This window comes from Gossypium arboreum, chromosome 11, assembly GCF_025698485.1.
Source record: "Gossypium arboreum isolate Shixiya-1 chromosome 11, ASM2569848v2, whole genome shotgun sequence".
NCBI lineage: Eukaryota > Viridiplantae > Streptophyta > Magnoliopsida > Malvales > Malvaceae > Gossypium > Gossypium arboreum.
In genome coordinates, this window is record NC_069080.1 from 126,481,236 (window position 1) to 126,499,576 (window position 18,341).

At 30.3% G+C, this 18,341-nt stretch overlaps 1 protein-coding gene across 1 annotated transcript; it reads right to left on the bottom strand.

Moving 5' to 3' along the window:
* Nucleotides 1-412: 412 nt before the first annotated feature.
* LOC108450908 (disease resistance protein RPV1-like) lies at nt 413-10,012 on the bottom strand. Its single transcript, XM_053022093.1, has 6 exons — nt 9,348-10,012; nt 7,733-8,834; nt 7,252-7,539; nt 2,229-2,513; nt 1,742-2,152; nt 413-744 (listed from the first exon to the last, which is right to left on the bottom strand). Exons 1-6 carry the CDS (start codon nt 9,848-9,850, stop codon nt 571-573), a joined length of 2,763 nt encoding a protein of 920 aa, XP_052878053.1. The 5' UTR covers nt 9,851-10,012; the 3' UTR covers nt 413-570.
* Between the last annotated feature and the right edge of the window lie 8,329 nt (nt 10,013-18,341).

The following is an 18,341-nucleotide window of genomic DNA, read 5'->3' on the forward strand; positions in this document are numbered from 1 at the left end:
CATGTAAATGGTTTGTGACAAACATAAGAAATAATATTATGTTTTATTGTGTTTGGTAAAAGTATTGAACAAGGAAGAATGATGTATTGTTTTATGTTTATAAAAAAATTAAAATTATTAAAAATGAATTTAGATAAAGTGATGTTTAGATTTGAGCAGTTGGTTTTAAATTTGAAATGCTTTTGATAAATTTATATATTATTAAAACATATATTTTATTTTAACATAATAATATAAAAAAACTTGATATTTTATAGTAAAAATAAAAAAATACTTAAAAACAAATTTAGAATGAATCTAAATAAATTGAAGTCCAAGTTCTTTTGAATCTAGATCAAAGTTTGTTTAGATTCATTTTAATATTAAATAGTTTTTATATATATATTTTATAAATTTATATGTTCATAATTAATTTAGATAAAATAAAGTTAACTAATATGAGATGGAATCCAAATTCAAATAACAATTAAATCTTAAAAATAAAAAATTTATGTTATCAAAAAATAAAAAAAGTTTAAATATGATAAAGAGTCCATTAAGCCAAATAACAATCTGAGCTAGAAGCAGGATTCAGCTTTGATACTTGAATCTTTTATATGGTTGCACCTCTGCCTCCTCCTCTGCAAATGATATATGAACTCCGTAATGCTTTACCTCACAACAAACGCTCTGAGACCAATCCCCATTGAAAACTAGAGGGTAGAATTTAAACCAGGCCCCATTATACATACGCTTGTTTGATGCCTGGGTTTAATCATCATATAATTAATAACGTGAAGGGAAAAGAATACGTAATATATATATATATATAAATTAAATGTTTAAAAACATAATTGTGTATAAGATTTTTATTGGTTTTAAATTAAAAGATAAAAACACTCAGTATAATAATACAACTTAAATTACATAAATATTTTTTTATTTCTCAAATAAATTTTTACTCGTTTAACTCATCGCACCAATCTAATACGTCATATTTATATAAAAAAATTGTATGGTATCAAATCAAAATATTATATATCTTTTTCCTTTTGTCTAGCATCTATCTTTGTTTTTCTTGTAGCATATGTTTAAAATTATTGTAACTTGTTTTATTATATAAAATCAATAGAATCCTTAATAAAAATAACACTCGATTAAATCATTAATAGAATGTAATCAATCATTTAAATCCTAAAATTAATAAATTTTTTATGAAAACCCCTACTGCCATTAACTCTTCCAGACTCAAATTTTACTGTTGGCACGTGGCATAAAATGAGTGGCTGGAAAAATTAAAATGGAAAATAATGAAATTAATAATATTTAAATTAGTTTTATAAGAGAATTATAAAAGACAAATGCCTATAATGATATAGTTGAATTGATTTGAAATAAGATAGGCTTTAGAGTCAATTACCAGATTTCTTATTTTTTAATAACAATATTTTCATTAAAATTAATTATAAAAATATATAATTTTTAATGCTTTTTTAAAAGTTAAATAAATAATAAACTTGAATTTTTGAACTGGATCCAATTGATATAAAAATTTGAGCGAAAAATAAACATTAATAAATATAACTTAAACTAATAAATAAACTCAATGATAAATACGTAATATGTTAAATATTTAATAAACATGATTAGGGTTTGAAATTCAGTATAAACGAAATAACATAAATGAGGTTGAAGCATCATTGAGCTCTCATACATTGAATCCTTAATTTGGAAATAATAGATGAACCCCGCACTGTTTTACCTCGTATTCTGAGGAACCAATCCAACGAAGGTAGAAATTAAAGGAAGCTTGATTGTAAAAACGCTTGTTTGATGCCTTACTTTTAGCAAACTCCCAAACTTCACCACCATATAAGAGGAACAAGTGATCTGACAATTGGTTTTCAAAATTCAAGGAGAAAGAGGAGAAAGAACAGCTAAGGACATGATTGTCGCCATTACAGGATTTTAGATGACATTCACATCCAATGTCAATAAAAGAAGAGTCAGGGAATGAAACAACAACGGAAGCAACGAAATTATTAGACCACCACTCTGAAGGCAATTGGATGTTTATGGAAGATCCTAAGCTTTTGAAATCAAACCATTCCGGAATTTCACTTCCAGGGACGCATGTAAGAATCTTAATTCTTCTTTTGCTTTCTGGGGGTCCCTGTTTGATTACAATTATTAGAAACATGATTGAGCATTCAGCATATGGCTATCCGAAAGAAGAAGAAGAAGCTAACCTGATGATAATCTTTTAGTACAGTGACCATATGCTCAAATGGCATCTCCAACTTTGGTGTTTCAGGACCGCTTGCAGCTTTCTGATCCAGTAGGAAGCAGTTCGTAAATAGCCAACCCAAGGATTTACAAAACGCTGCTTGCTTCAAAACCTTCTCAATGCTTGAGACTTCCTCTACTGAAGTGCTGTCACCTACATCTATATCTTTCCCCATACTTTTCTCACCCAGTTTGAAGCAGTTGGTGAACATCAACATCAATGAAGGGGCCTCAGCTGCATCTATATCCTGACAAAATAATGCTTGCTCAAAAAGCATCTTAATGCTTGAGACATCCTCTAATGAAGTACAGTCATGTGCATCTAAATATTTCAGGCTTGGTGGAAGCTCTGGTAATGATTTCAGTCTCTTGCATTTCCTCAAGATTAACTCTTCCAACAAAGGAAATTGTTTGATGGTTGTGGGCAAGTCCTCAAGATTGCTTTCAGTTAAATCTAACTTCTTCAATGAGGATAACCCATGGAGATGTTTCTGCTTCACTGGTCTGCCTCCAATGGCAGTAAACAATTTCTCAAAGTTGTTCAATGTCAAGCTTCGAAGACCAATAAGATTGTCAATTGAGGATGGTAATTCCTTCAAAGCTGTTCCGCTTAAATCAAGCTCCCTCAACATCTCCATGGTCTCTAAGATTTCTGGAAAAATCTCCAATCTTGAGCAACCTTTAAGATCAAATCTCTCAAGAGATTTCAATTTATAAAGGTTGTCAGGAAGGCAAACAAGGTTTTCACAGTTGTTCAATCTCAGATAATCAAGACCAATAAGATTGTCAATTGAGGATGGTAATTCCTTCAAAGCCGTTCCGCTTAAATCAAGAAACCTCAACCTCTCCATGGTCTCTAAGATTTCTGGAAAAATCTCCAATCTTGAGCAACCTTCAAGATTAAATATCCTAAGAGATTTCAATTTATAAAGGTTGTCAGGAAAGCAAACAAGGTTTTCACAGTTGTTCAATCTCAGATAATCAAGACCAATAAGATTGTCAATTGAGGATGGTAATTCCTTCAAAGCCGTTCCGCTTAAATCAAGAAAGCTCAACCTCTCTATGGCCTTCGGAAAAATCTCCAATCTCGAGCACCTGCTAAGATTAAAACGCTCAAGAGATTTCAATTTAAAAAGATTGTCAATTGAGGATGGTAATTCCTTCAAAGCCGTTCCGCTTAAATCAAGAAAGCTCAACCTCTCCATGGTCTCTAAGATTTCTGGAAAAATCTCCAATCTCGAGCAACCGTTAAGATCAAATCTCCCAAGAGATTTCAATTTATAAAGGTTGTCAGGAAGGGAAACAAGGTTTTTACAGTTGTTCAATCTCAGATCATCAAGACCAATAAGATTGTCAATTGAGGATGGTAATTCCTTCAAAGCCGTTCCGCTTAAATCAAGAAACCTCAACCTCTCCATGGTCTCTAAGATTTCTGGAAAAATCTCCAATCTCGAGCAACCTTCAAGATCAAATCTCTCAAGAGATTTCAATTTATAAAGGTTGTCAGGAAGGGAAACAAGGTTTTTACAGTTGTTCAATCTCAGATAATCAAGACCAATAAGATTGTCAATTGAGGATGGTAATTCCTTCAAAGCCGTTCCGCTTAAATCAAGAAAGCTCAACCTCTCCATGGTCTCTAAGATTTCTGGAAAAATCTCCAATCTCGAGCAACCGTTAAGATCAAATCTCCCAAGAGATTTCAATTTATAAAGGTTGTCAGGAAGGGAAACAAGGTTTTTACAGTTGTTCAATCTCAGATCATCAAGACCAATAAGATTGTCAATTGAGGATGGTAATTCCTTCAAAGCCGTTCCGCTTAAATCAAGAAACCTCAACCTCTCCATGGTCTCTAAGATTTCTGGAAAAATCTCCAATCTCGAGCAACCTTCAAGATTAAAACACGCAAGAGATTTCAATTTATAAAGGTTGTCAGCAAGGCAAACAAGGTTTTTACAGTTGGTCAATCCCAGATAATCAAGACCAATAAGATTGTCAATTGAGGATGGTAATTCCTTCAAAGCCGTTCCTCTTAAATCAAGAACCCTCAACCTCTCCATGGTCTCTAAGATTTCTGGAAAAATCTCCAATCTCGAGCAACCTTCAAGATCAAAACGCTCAAGAGATTTCAATTTATAAAGGTTGTCAAGAAGGCAAACAAGGTTTTTACAGTTGTTCAATCCCAGATAATCAAGACCAATAAGATTGTCAATTGAGGATGGTAATTCCTTCAAAGCCGTTCCGCTTAAATCAAGAAACCTCAACCTCTCCATGGTCTCTAAGATTTCTGAAAAAATCTCCAATCTCGAGCAACCGTTAAGATCAAAACGCTCAAGAGATTTCAATTTATAAAGGTTGTCAGGAAGGCAAACAAGGTTTTTACAGTTGTTCAATCTCAGATCATCAAGACCAACAAGATTGTCAATTGGGGATGGTAATTCCTTCAAAGCCGTTCCGCTTAAATCAAGAAAGCTCAACCTCTCCATGGTCTCTAAGATTTCTGGAAAAATCTCCAACCTCGAGCAACCGTTAAGATCAAATCTCTCAAGAGATTTCAATTTATAAAGGTTGTCAGGAAGGGAAACAAGGTTTTTACAGTTGTTCAATCTCAGATCATCAAGACCAATAAGATTGTCAATTAGGGATGGTAATTCCTTCAAAGCCGTTTCGCTTAAATAAAGAAACCCCAACCTCTCCATGGTCTCTAAGATTTCTGGAAAAATCTCCAATCTCGAGCAACCGTGAAGATCAAATCCCTTAAGAGATTTCAATTTATAAAGGCTGTCAGGAAGGCAAACAAGGTTTTCACAGCTGTTCAATATCAGATAATCAAGACCAATAAGATTGTCAATTGAGGATGGTAATTCCTTCAAAGCTGTTTCGCTTAAATCAAGCTCCCTCAACATCTCCATGGTCTCTAAGATTTCTGGAAAACTACACAGATTTGGGCAGCAACTAAGATCAAGTTTGGTGAGGGATGTGGCTTTATAAAAGCTAGGCAGAGATCTAAGATTTTCGCAGTTACTGAAATTTAAATAAGTTAGCTTCTCCAGATGTTGAAGGGATGAAGGAAGCTCACGCAAGTTAGAACACCCCATAAGTTCTATAATTTCAAGATTTGTGGCACTTGAGAGGTCCGGGATTCTTACAAGGTTGCGAGAAAAGAAGAGATTGATCACCTTCAAATTTACTAAATCTTGCATGCATCAGAACGTAGTGTTTAATAAATTTGTGTACATTGGAGGACTATAATGCAGCAGATGTGACCAAAATATCAATAAAGTGCAACAACACACTAAACTATCATTCCAACCCATCGCTCAAATTTTGGTTTAATCTAGATTAGATTTCCCTATAAAAATTTGAAATTATGGTGCTGCCTCGGTAGGTCATTAACTTTCAACTTCAAATAATTAAAATTTCATAAAAACGAGTACAAAATTGATTATTTATTTTTAATTTCGAATTAAAATTCTTTATTACTTCTTTAAAATAATAAATACTTATTTTATAACACGTGCCCCGCACGTAATATTATATAAATAAAAATAAAATGATCTTATATTATATTATATTAATTTCAAAATATAAATAAATATAATAAAAATTAAAGCGTAATATCAATAAAAGTAAATAAATAATCTTTTATCTTCTATTTTTCCATATGCGTTTAATATATAAATTATTTTTATTATGTTATTTATCATCTATTATTATTATTTTATAATTATATTAATAAATTACATATTGGATTAGTTGATGAATATGAGCAGTTAGTGTTCATAGCATAAAACAAAAATTGATATAATACTTTATTTCTGAGATAATAGTAAAGCGCAAAAAGAAAAAATAAGAATTGTGATTGTTGAAAGTTATTCATATAAAATAACCCCCCAAAAAAAAGTTGATTACCTCAAAGAGTTATCAAGGAGTTTAATAATTAAAAGTTTTAAATTAAAATTAATTGAGTCTTAATTGATTGATATCGATATTGTTTTCAATGCAAGAAGACATGGGTTCAAATACACATTTTCTTTCTAGTTAAAGGTTGGGGAGTGACTATAAGTAGTTTTAGGCATTTTATAAAAAGAACAAATATTATAAAAAAGTTTTAAATTAAAATTGTATTGTTTCAAGCATTTTAATAATATAAAAATTAAATCTTTTAAAAGAATTTCTATATACAACAAAATAAATAAATTTAAATTAAATATTTTAGAAATATATTTTAGTGAATCACTTTTAATTGTTAATTTTTAGTTTAAACTTATGTGCATATTTAAATTATAATATGACAACTCAATTCAAAATTTTAATTGAAATGCAATTAAAATAATTTTATTATATTTTATTAATATAAAATCCAAAATTTAAATAAAACATAACATAAAATCTAAATATCAATATCAACAGAAAATACATATATAACCTTTCTCTATTTCAACATTTTCCATTATATACTATCAATATTTTCCATTATATATTTTTGTTAATTGCTAATTAGAAAAAATAGCAAAGAATTTTACTATTAAAATTTGCATTTAAATAAAGAAGATCTAAATAATTTTGCATTTAAATATTTTTTTCTTTACTCCAATAATGAAAGTCTAATAATTTTAAATTCAAATAAATTAATAAAAATTATAGATTTAGATTTGATGAATTGTAACAGAAATCAATATCATGTAAACTCTATTTTTAATTATTTATCAGTTTAAGTATAAAATAATAAAATATTTCAAGGAGTTTCGTAAGATAAAGGATTCTAACTCAATTCATTTTTCCCCAAACATAACCCTAATTAATTAATGTTATAACTTCTTCTTCTTTATGCAAAAATAACTTAAATATTAATCATATTATGAAAACATAACAAAGGGGTAGATTGATATGTAGAGGAAACTTTATATGATCAAGTAATGGAAATGGAAACATGCTTGCATCAATCTACAAAACACCATAGCTTTATATCAAAAGAAAATAGAGTACCTGTTTTCCCTCCCAGAGTTGTTCGAGATGGCTCCGACTCATGTCAAGTTCAACTAGGTACCTTAGATCAAACTTGGTGGGCAAAGATCTCAATGGGTATCCCTCCCAGTAAAGGTACCTTAGCTCCTCAGGAAATGATAAAAGCCCTTTAAAAAGTAAGATTCTTCCACAGGAATTATAGAAATTGAGAAATCTAAGCTTTCGCATCTTCATCAAGGCTGCCGGATCCAATTCCAACTTTGGAAGTGTGGACATATCAAGTACAATGCCTGTGAGCGTTTCTGTTCCCTAAACCCAAGAGCAGTATATGGAGTCAAGATATAGGCAAGATATGAACTCAAGATAATTATCATATACGTGTATGTATTTTATACAAATATTTGTTCGAATAAGAATCAAACATGACCGTCGGACATGGATATGTCCAGAGAAAATGAAGAGTGATGGTAACATAAGTGAAGGAAACAAACAGGGCCCTTACATTGTTTTCTGATAGCACATTATAGCTGTCCTCAGGAATCCACAGCCTACTGCGTTTTTTAGGCTTGAAAGGTGATTCATTGCGTACGGTATTCCAACCCATCTGTTGCAATAAATCATGCATTGCTATATGATTTTTTGAAACAAATATAAGAGATTTATCAATGAGGTTCTCAATTCCCGAATGTGCAGAGACATAACAGGCATCCATAAACCTTGTTACATGGTCTCGATCCTTTCCTTTAAAGAAACAAGCAATGTCAAGAAACATTTCTTTCTCTTCACAATCTAGTGCATCAAAACTCCATTTTAACACATTCTGAATGTCCTGCTTAGGAACTTGCTTTAGTTTCTTTACTTCACTTTCCTGGTAGCTTTGGGACTTGCCACGAAGAGAGGATCCGATGAGTCTAATAGCTAAAGGGTTTCCATTAGCAACACTTAAAATCATCTTTGATAGCTCCAACTGATATTCTATAGGATGACTGCTTTTGAAGGCACGTTGACAAAAGAGCTCAACAGATTCATCTCCATCTAATTCCTCCACTTCATAAATGCAATCTGGATAAATGTCAAACTGGATAAGCACTTGTTTATCCCTAGTTGTAACAATGACTCGACTTCCCGGGCCGAACCAATCGACTCCTCCGATTAAAAACTCGAGCTGGCTTAATGTTGACACATCATCACAAACTATCAGAACCTTCTTCTTGGAAAGCCTGTCCTTAAGAAAGCCTGATCCAATTGTGAGCGTCGAGATATCTAACTTTTCATCTCCTAATATGTTTGAAAGAAGTTTCTGACGCAATTTTAATAATTTTCTTTGTTCATCATGTTCTCTCACGTTTGCAAGAAAGCAGCAGCTTTGGAAACCATTTGAAACATGGTGATAAATGGCGTCGGCAAGTGTAGTTTTGCCTATACCTCCCATACCCCAAATGCCTAGCATTCGAAAATCTGGGAATCCGTCTTGAAATAATGACAAAACTTCCTGCATCCGCCTTTCAATTCCAACTAAACCCTTTAAATTAGGGCTTGAGGTTCCACAATTCAATTTCTTCACTATATCTTCGACAATTTTATCTACCAGAGTTGAGTCAGGCCTATATATTAAATGAAGAAACAAATTACAGGAGAAATAAAAAGGAAATAGAAGTAAATAAATAAAAATAATAAAGTAAATCCAAGTTTAACTCAATTGATTCATAGGGTAACTAGAAGACATTCAAATACAGATCTAGAATTCAAACTTCACTATCTACACCCCTTTTTAAATCCTCAAATTATAACTTTTTTCTTTGAAAATAAATATATCAAGAGATCTTATACATGAGAGAATGGTATGAAGGTATAGAAAACGCAACAAACAATAACCTTGTTCAAGAACAGATTCTTCTTATTTTTTCTCTATGCCTACCCTTCAATATATGACAAAAAAAATTAAAAAGGGAAAAGTTAAGTCTTTCATATCAAGTATCTGCCCCTCAACTTGAATCTGGGTAGCATAAATGAATCACTGCTTGAAAAAAAAAGTCTGTTTAATATCTCTGCTTCCAAATCAATATATGCATATATTTAAAAAAGGGTTGAATGTAAAGAAAAGGAGTTGCAATTACCGAGTGACTTGTGAATCCCAACCGGATAATTTGCCAGCAGCAGTCAAAGCACTTCTCCAGGTTTTCACCTTTTCAAGCTCATGCTTGAAATTTTCTTCATGCTTTGCAAATGCTTCTGCAAAACTCCCTCTTTGGTTCCGTACATCTCTTGGGTCTACACCGTAAAATACAGGAACAATCCATTTGTTGCAGTCCATGATCTTCACCAGCTCAGCCAAGCACCATTTGGAAGAAGCGTAGTCTTTGGAGAAAACAATGACTGAAACCCTGGATCCTTGAATGGCCGTCAACAGTGCCTCTGAAATTTCATCTCCTCTTCGAAGCTTCTCGCTGTCGACAAAAGTGTCGATATTCTTTCGACACAAATCTTTATACAGATGACTTAAGAAACCATCACGAGTATCCTCGCCTCTGAAGCTAATAAAAACATCGTATGTCCTTGCTTTGATCATATCAGCAGCAGCAGCAGAAGAAGAAGAAAAAGAAGATCTTGAAGCAAGCATATTGATGTTTCACTGGATTTGATGAAAGATAATTGGATTATGAGTAAAGCTATTGTGTTTTAAGATAATGACTCATAGATTTGGTTGTTTCTTAGAAACTCATAGCCATACTACGACTTTACACAGTACATCAACTGCTAAAGCGTGTGGGACCTAAAACTAAGTTGTCGAACTATCATTGAAATTACATTTCTATTGCAGTTCAATTACTTTCAATTACACAGTACACACTATTATTTAATTAATTTTAAAATTTTAAGAATTTAAAATCATTTAAATTATTTAAAAAGTATAAAAATTAAAATATATATTTTAATATTTTAAAATTTTAAAATAATTAATTAAATGTTAACATGTTATTCACGTGACAATTCATATGCATGCCACATTAAAAAATTAATAAATATTAATTAATATTTATTTTAATATTTATTTGTTGCATATACGTGAATTGTCACATTGATGTTACATCAGTAATTAATTAAGTTTTACAAATTTTAAGATATTAAAAATATTTTTAAAAAGTAAAAATAAAAAAAGTATAAAAATATTTTAAAATTTTATTAATAAATGTTAATATTTTAATTCATTCTAAAATGATTTGACAAAATATAAGTTTAAGAGCTATACCAAATATATATTCTAATTAATGAATATGTTTATTTCATAATAATTTTACTTTAGTATCTCGATTCCTTTTCAATTTTATTTTTAATTTTGTCTGTGTTAATTTCCAACCGAAAGATAAGCATCCACCACCACAGAAAGAGACAAAAGAGCAATAATTGCTCTCTTTTTTTTCTCGTGGAATATTTTTCTTTTCCTTTTAAAGAGTTTCATGGAAATAAGGTAGTGGGATATTGGTCCGATATATTTGAATTGATATGAAATAATGTAAAATCAACGTTGACTCAGTTACCTAAATTATTATTTTCGTAATAAAAATATTTTTATTATTATGAAATAAATAAAGAGAAGGTAAAACAACCATAAATAAGAGAATAAATAAGAATATATAAATTTTATAGATAAATGAGAATATTTATTATAATTCTTTAAAGTTTATATTTATCTTAGAGTATCAAACTTATTTTGGTGTTGTTGATATTCATTAATAATAAAATATTCATAATGTTTCATGTTTGATGTCTATTGGTAGATAATGTGTCTCATTAAAATTTTACTAACATAAAAATCCTATAGAAAAAATTTCCTAATGAAGGAAAAAGAGTACACATATTTATAATACGCATAACATGATACATTATTAAAAACCTTATCAGTGGAACAAAACCTCGATTAATGGAAAAATAGTACATGTATTTACTCTCCCTCATGACATCACATAATATCTCGTATTCTACATGTCAAATCTTGAATGTTAGCTTTTCAAATGATCACTTAAACGCATTTGCTAAGCATCTATATCACTATTCTTTTGAAAGTCATTAACGCGAGGAAAATTCTTGGGAAAATATATTTTGATCTCCTCAATAGTTTTCAACAATAATCATAACAAAACTTTGATCATGATCATTTTATAATAATACTGTAAAAACCCATTTTGCCCAGCCCGATTACAGACAAACCCAACCCCAAAAAACCAAACACCAACCCAAACCCAACCTAAACTAAACCTAAGACCCAAATCAAAAAAAATAAAGATTTTTCATACACTAGTCCCCTAGCATACAGCACCGCACCTAACCCTCTGCCACTGCCGCTGTTGCTGAGCCACCTGCTCCATCTGCACACATTAATAGAGAAAAGACAGCAATCCAAATAAGTAGAAATAAGAAAGAAAAATCAAAATCAAATGTAATATTTATTTTTTCGGCTATATAAAGCCTTCTAAATGCATTATAGAGGAAGTTTTTTTTGGTTTTCAATTAAAAAAAGTGGTTCAAACTCTACTAAATCAAAAGCACAAAAATAGACCCTAAAAGAGAAAATCAAAATCGTAAATAAAAAGGTGATTTAAGTTTCTTTAGTTTTGAATCTTTTCTTTTTTTCTTCTCTTTTCTTTCTTTTGTCTACATATAAACACACACATATATATAAATACATATTATTTTAAAATATATAAAAAAGAAAAAATACCTTTTGAAATTTCCGCCACCGTGCACGGTGGGTGATCTTGATCTACGCTGGAGGAGGAATCTTGTGAGCCCCATCGGAAATCGTTAGGGGGAGAGATTTGTTTTAAGGGGCCGAGGTTTTTTTTTTTTTAAATGGAAGAAGAATGCCATTTTTTTTAGAAAATTGGTATTTATATAGGGGCCAAAACGACGTAGTTTTGGACTTAAACCTCAGTGCCAAAACGATGCCGTTTTAATGCGTCCGACCTGACCCAGTTAAGCTAGGATCTGCGTGTTTTTTTGGAAATGGGAAATTTACGCGCGCAGTCCCTCCGCTTTTTTATCATTTTACAATTAAGTTTGTTATGCTTTTAAATTCGCCCCTTTGATTTTGTTTCGTTTACATTTTGGTCCCGAGTAAAGAGCAACATTTTGGGGGGAAGGGAAAATTTCCTTTTTAGTCCCCCATGTCATTCGCGCACTTCAAATGGGTCCCTTCCCTTACTTTTATTTTTGATTTGGCCCCAGAACTATGTTTTTGTTTTGATTTTAGTCCTTTTTGTTCATTTTCATGCCTTCAATATTAAAGTAATTATTTTTAATATTAATATGATTATTATATCATTATTTTTATTATTAGGTTTATTATCGTAGGTATTATTATTGTTTTTCTAATATTATTATACTTATTGTTTGCTACTCTTTTAATATTATTAATATATTTTTGTACTGCATTATAATTATCATATTATATTTAGTATTATTTTAACATTATATTAACTATTATATTTTACTATTGCTATTATTACTACTATTACATTATTAGTACATTATTTTATTATTTTCTTTTATTGTAAATATTATTATTATTCTAATATTCTAATATTATATTTTAATATTTTTCATTATTTACATCATTATTTTCATTATATATTCTTATATATGTCATTTTATTTATTTATTTATTTTATTTCTTTATTTTATTTTTCGTTATCCTTGATCTGTAATTAGTTCGTGTGCTTGCTAATTTCTTTATGCTTGTCTCTTATATAATTTACTAGTAATGCATTTATTTTATTTGCACATTATCCTTCTTATTTTAACTTGATTTCTATTAGGTTTTATTTAGATTCATTTTTAAATTTTTTAATTCGTGTTTCTTTATTTGTTAATTGTATCATTTGCATCATTTGTTTATTTATTCATTGTAATTTGAGTAATTGTAGTCTCACATTTTGCACATTATTTTATGTATGTGTTTTATGCATTATCATGTATATACCTTGAAAAGGAATTAACTTTATTCTATGTGTATTATTAGCCCTATATTATTTCATACATATAATTATTTTTTGTTTTACGTATTTTAATATATATATATTTGTTGATTAAAAGTAAATCACGTGTTTTATACATTATTTAAATTATTATTATCCGTGCGTGAAAACATTAGTACATATATATTGAATCTACAAAGTCATGTATTTTATATCTATAGTTTTCTTTGTACATATATAAGTATGTTTCTAAGTCTTATATAACTTTTGATAAAACTAATTTAATTTTGTATGCGTATTCCTTTTATTCTAAATTTATTTACACATATATATATCCATAATTTGTAAATTTAATATGTTCTTAAAATTATTATATTTGTATTACCTTTGCATTTTTTTATTATACATAAGTTGTCAATTTTAAACCAATGTTCTTTAACACTTAGTATATCATTCGATTTAAATGTTCGTTCTATGAAATATATTTTAATGGTCATATATATACCTCTGTTTTGTTTCGTAAAAAGTTTCTAGTTTAACAATTCATACAATATATAATATGTGTTCATCCTTTTAAATTTGTCTTATACTTATATACATATTTTTCTTTAACTTTCATTTTGTTTTGCATTTTGCATTTGAATGTGTTATATTTGGTTGTATATATTATTGTGGTATATTATTTTCGTTTCATATTGCCATCATATTGATCATTCTTCATCCATGATTAGGAAATTGATAATATTTTTAGATTGGTGTAATTTGATTGTTACCTTGTTAGTTGATTAAACGAATTATATTATCTCCATTCATTCATCATAATATTTCCCGTGTTTTCATTTCCTTTCGGTTTACAAAATAATTTCTAATTCTTTAAAACTAATTATTCCCTTTTATTTCAAGTCAAATTAGTATATTACGAACTGCTTTTATAATTATTTGTTTAAAATTTCTTAAAATGAAGGCAATGGTCGATGTTTGGAAATTCGAGGAATCGTACCCTACTGTGCTGGGTTTTGATTTTTCGTTGGACTAAATAGTTGAGCGTCCTTTTGCAATTCCCAAATTATAAATTTTTTGGAAGTCGAAATCTATCGTGATTTCGAGGGTATAAAGGATCGTGTCCTATCGTTGTGGATGTGATGCTATATTCCTCTGAAATAAGAAGATTTTGACGATCAATTCGGGTTATTCAAATGTAATTAAAAGGAACCTCATTTCAAAAATATTTTAAATTTTAGACACAAGGACAGTTATTTAATCGATTTGGTACCAATTTTGGGGCGTAATGAGGGTGCTAATCCTTCCTCATACGTAACCGACTCCCGAACCTGTTTTTTCAGAATTTCGTAGACCAAAATCATTGTTTTAGTAAACCAAAATGTTTTATTAAAACTATCAAATTTCTAGGTGATCCGATCATACCTAAACATGAAAAAAGATTGGTGGCGACTCCATTTTTTGCTTTCCAAAAAGTCGATCCATCGTTTTTAAATCGAAATAAAAAAATGATTTCGACAAATACATATGTTCAAATCAATTCATATATATTTTTGGGGAATTTTTATATGTTTCCAGCATTCTGAATCCTTCAAGGATTTAAATACAAACTTCCACTATATATAAGTGATTTATATAAAGATTGTAACAACAATCATAAGACCCTTGTCAAATCTTTCATGAACTGCCAAACTAATAATATATCTAAAGGTTATTACATCTACCATAAAATAATATTATATTTTCTCATAATCAATGCTAAGACTTAGCGAAAAACTATATTTTATTATTTCATTTTTGCAAAACTACTCATTTAATTATACTTTTAGATGCTTAAACTACTGGTCCAAAAACTTCACAAATTTAATTATACTTTAACTGTGTCTTTCCGTTTTGGTCAATCTTTTCCATGTCTATATTTCTTAACAAATTTATTCAAGAACCTCATTTTTTTTAAATTATTTCAATAATAATATTGCATGCAAAATTGCTGTCGACAACATCTTATTTTCATGATTCCATATTTTCTTGTATTGACATAACTTATTGAGATATTTTTATTTTCACTATTTTTACTTTCAATTTCGAGTACTTGAAATTTTTTTAGAATTTTAATAATTAATTATAACTTGGATCTCTTCAAAACATCCGCATCCACTATATAATCATCTATATTTATTTTTTAAGAGAATTTTCTATATATTTAAAAAAATTAAACAGTCCTGAAAGATATACAATTCAATTGATTTGTATTTCAATTCATGTTAAAAATAACAACAAAACTAATTCAATTAAAGCTGAATCGGCAGCTGTAATCTTATTTTCCAATTAATTGGTTGGAATTGGTGTTCTCAATAAAAGTAAATTCCACACCTTAAATCAGTGAGTGAGGGAATTATTTTCTTCAATGCTTTTGTTCTAAATTATATCTCCATATCACTTCCAAATGGTCAAGAAAACATTAGTTATTTAAATTTATAAGTAAAATTAGGTGCTTATTATTTATTATGTGTTTCTTCAATAATTTTTTATTTAAATTTTATACGTAAACAAACACAAGTTTTTTATCTTTGGTTTTTTAAACTTTATACGTAAACAAACATAAGTTTTCGACGGGCTCATGTCCTATTCTGCATGAGCGTTCAACAGCACAAGCAAAGTTGTTGGAAATTTTCCAGGGTCATCCCTAGTACTGAAAAGTTTAAATAAAAAAACTGACATGCATTTTCAAGAATTAAGTAAGCAAGTGAGCAAGCTTGCATTCACGGTTAGCCATTTGGAGTTTCAAGATAAGTTGTCATCTCAAACTAAATCTAATTCTCGACATAATGCAAGCACTATGACATTGAGAAATGGGACGATTTTGGAACCCGTACCTGGCACTATTTGTGCCCATGATGTTGGACGAGAAGCTAAGAAACTTGACTCAGAGGTTCCAGTGGAGTCGACACCACAGAAATCGTTTGCAGTACCTATTGGGATCGACCCGATTAAGCAATAAGTAAAAAAAATAGCGGAGTAAATTGAGAAATTGAACACACAAATTTAACGTGAAAAACCCCTCCAAAGAGGATAAAAAAACACGTGCAAAGATAATTTTACTATAATGGAAAAAGAACGAAGAGTATAAAATATGGAGATAAAAACTAAACCCTAAAAACCCAAAGATAAAGAACCTTCAAAACGTAAACACAAAATTCTCTAAATGTGTTATGAGTTCTAATCTCTAATGGGTTGTATTTTCTAAGGTTGTAAAAGAGCCTATTTATAGGCTAAATTCATAGGTCAAATAATAATAAAATAATCTAGACTAATCAGAGTTTGATTGAAACAAATAAACAGAGTTTAACTGAAAGATTATTTCTTAAATTTGACTGAAATAGGAGTCATACTCAACAAATCTCCACCTTAACTCATATTTCCACAATGCTATCCCGCCATGGGCCTATTTTGAACTATGCAGGGAATTAACTAAGTCGAATCTGTGCTTAGAAATTGGAAGACTTCTAGCCTTCAATTTGTACACTGCCAAATTAAAACTAACCCGAGTCTGATTATCACGAACACAATGCCCTATCTTTTTAAAACCTACATCCAAAAGAGAACCTCTCTTCAACGAAACGGTCATACCTTTTTCCCTCTTATGACCAAGTTGCCTCCGCTCCAAACGAGTTGACTTCGACTCCATAACGAACGAGGGACATCCGATTTCATCGGTCACTGTAGAACCTTCCAGAATATAAAGACTGTCGGTTCTTTTACCTTTTAACAAAATGAGATCTTCACGAGATACTTTAATGTTGCTCGACTCGATGTTGATTCTGCATCATTTCAAGTCTAAAATATTCAAGGAGATGAGATTCTTTCATAAATCAGGTACATCCCTGACATCTGAGAGTGTCTTAATCGTCCCATCGTGTATCTATTAATGTTATACCTTTATCTATTTATAAACTACTAAATACGGGTCTTTTGAAAGAAACGGGTGTAGTCATTCAGCTTGTAGATAGGTCTGTAGTATATTTGGAAGGAGTGCTAGAAGATGTCCTCGTCAAGGTAAATGAACTAATCTTTCCTACTAATTTTTACATCGTTGACATGGAGATGACAACTCGATAAATTCTTTTGATATTCTACTCGAGAGACCATTTTTAAGCATCACGCGAATGAAAATTGATGTTTAGAGTGGAATACTCACCATGGAATTTGACAGTAAAGTGGTTAGGTTTAATGTTTATGAGGATATGAGTCATCCCAGTGTAATAACAATTTTTTCTAGTGTCGACGGAATGAAACCATTGAAAAGCTTACATTTTGAAAAGGACAAGTTACAAACTATACTTTGCACGAATGCAGATCTCGATGTTAAATAAGAATAATTATCGACGAAAAAAAACCAATACGTGAAGCTGTCATTCGCATGGAGACCCCGAAATTAGAGCTCAAATCATTACCGGAACATATAAGGATTCCGATAGAGGAAAAGGCAAGCCCGGACGGAGAAGCTCGAAGACGTCTCAATCCACTAATGATGGAGGAATCTGGGAAAAGCTTCAAAGACAATGGGGAAATGTTGAACCTTTATACGAGAGCTTCCAAGTGCACGTAATGGAAGAATTAATTCTCAATAGGCCAAATAGATAACATTTTAGGTCGTTAAGCTAACAACGATAAACAAAAGGCGCTTTTGGGGAGGCAACCCATATTTATTTATTTTAATTTGTTTAATTTTGAATTTAGTTTAATTTATGTTGAAAATAAAAAAAAAGATTATTATTGAATATATTTTATTTTGTTGTTTTCGAGGAATGATGGTAGAGGCTATCCTCTTTCATCCAAAAATATATTAGATTTGAACTTCTATGGTGTGGGCACGCCTTGTCAAATTTCAGTGCTGTCATTTGCTAAAACAAACACCCAGGACCGAATCAGCCAGAACCAACCCGAATTGCTTGAAACACCTTCTTTCAAATTAAATATACATGGGAAGTATGGTTGACCTTGAAATAATTCCTCCTAAATTGATGATTTTATGTTTAAATTTTGTCAAGAACGAAATTCGGATGCTTTAATTCGAAAACAAGCAGAAAATGATTAAATTGAAGGCGAGCAATAAAAGAGGGGTCGAATAAAAAA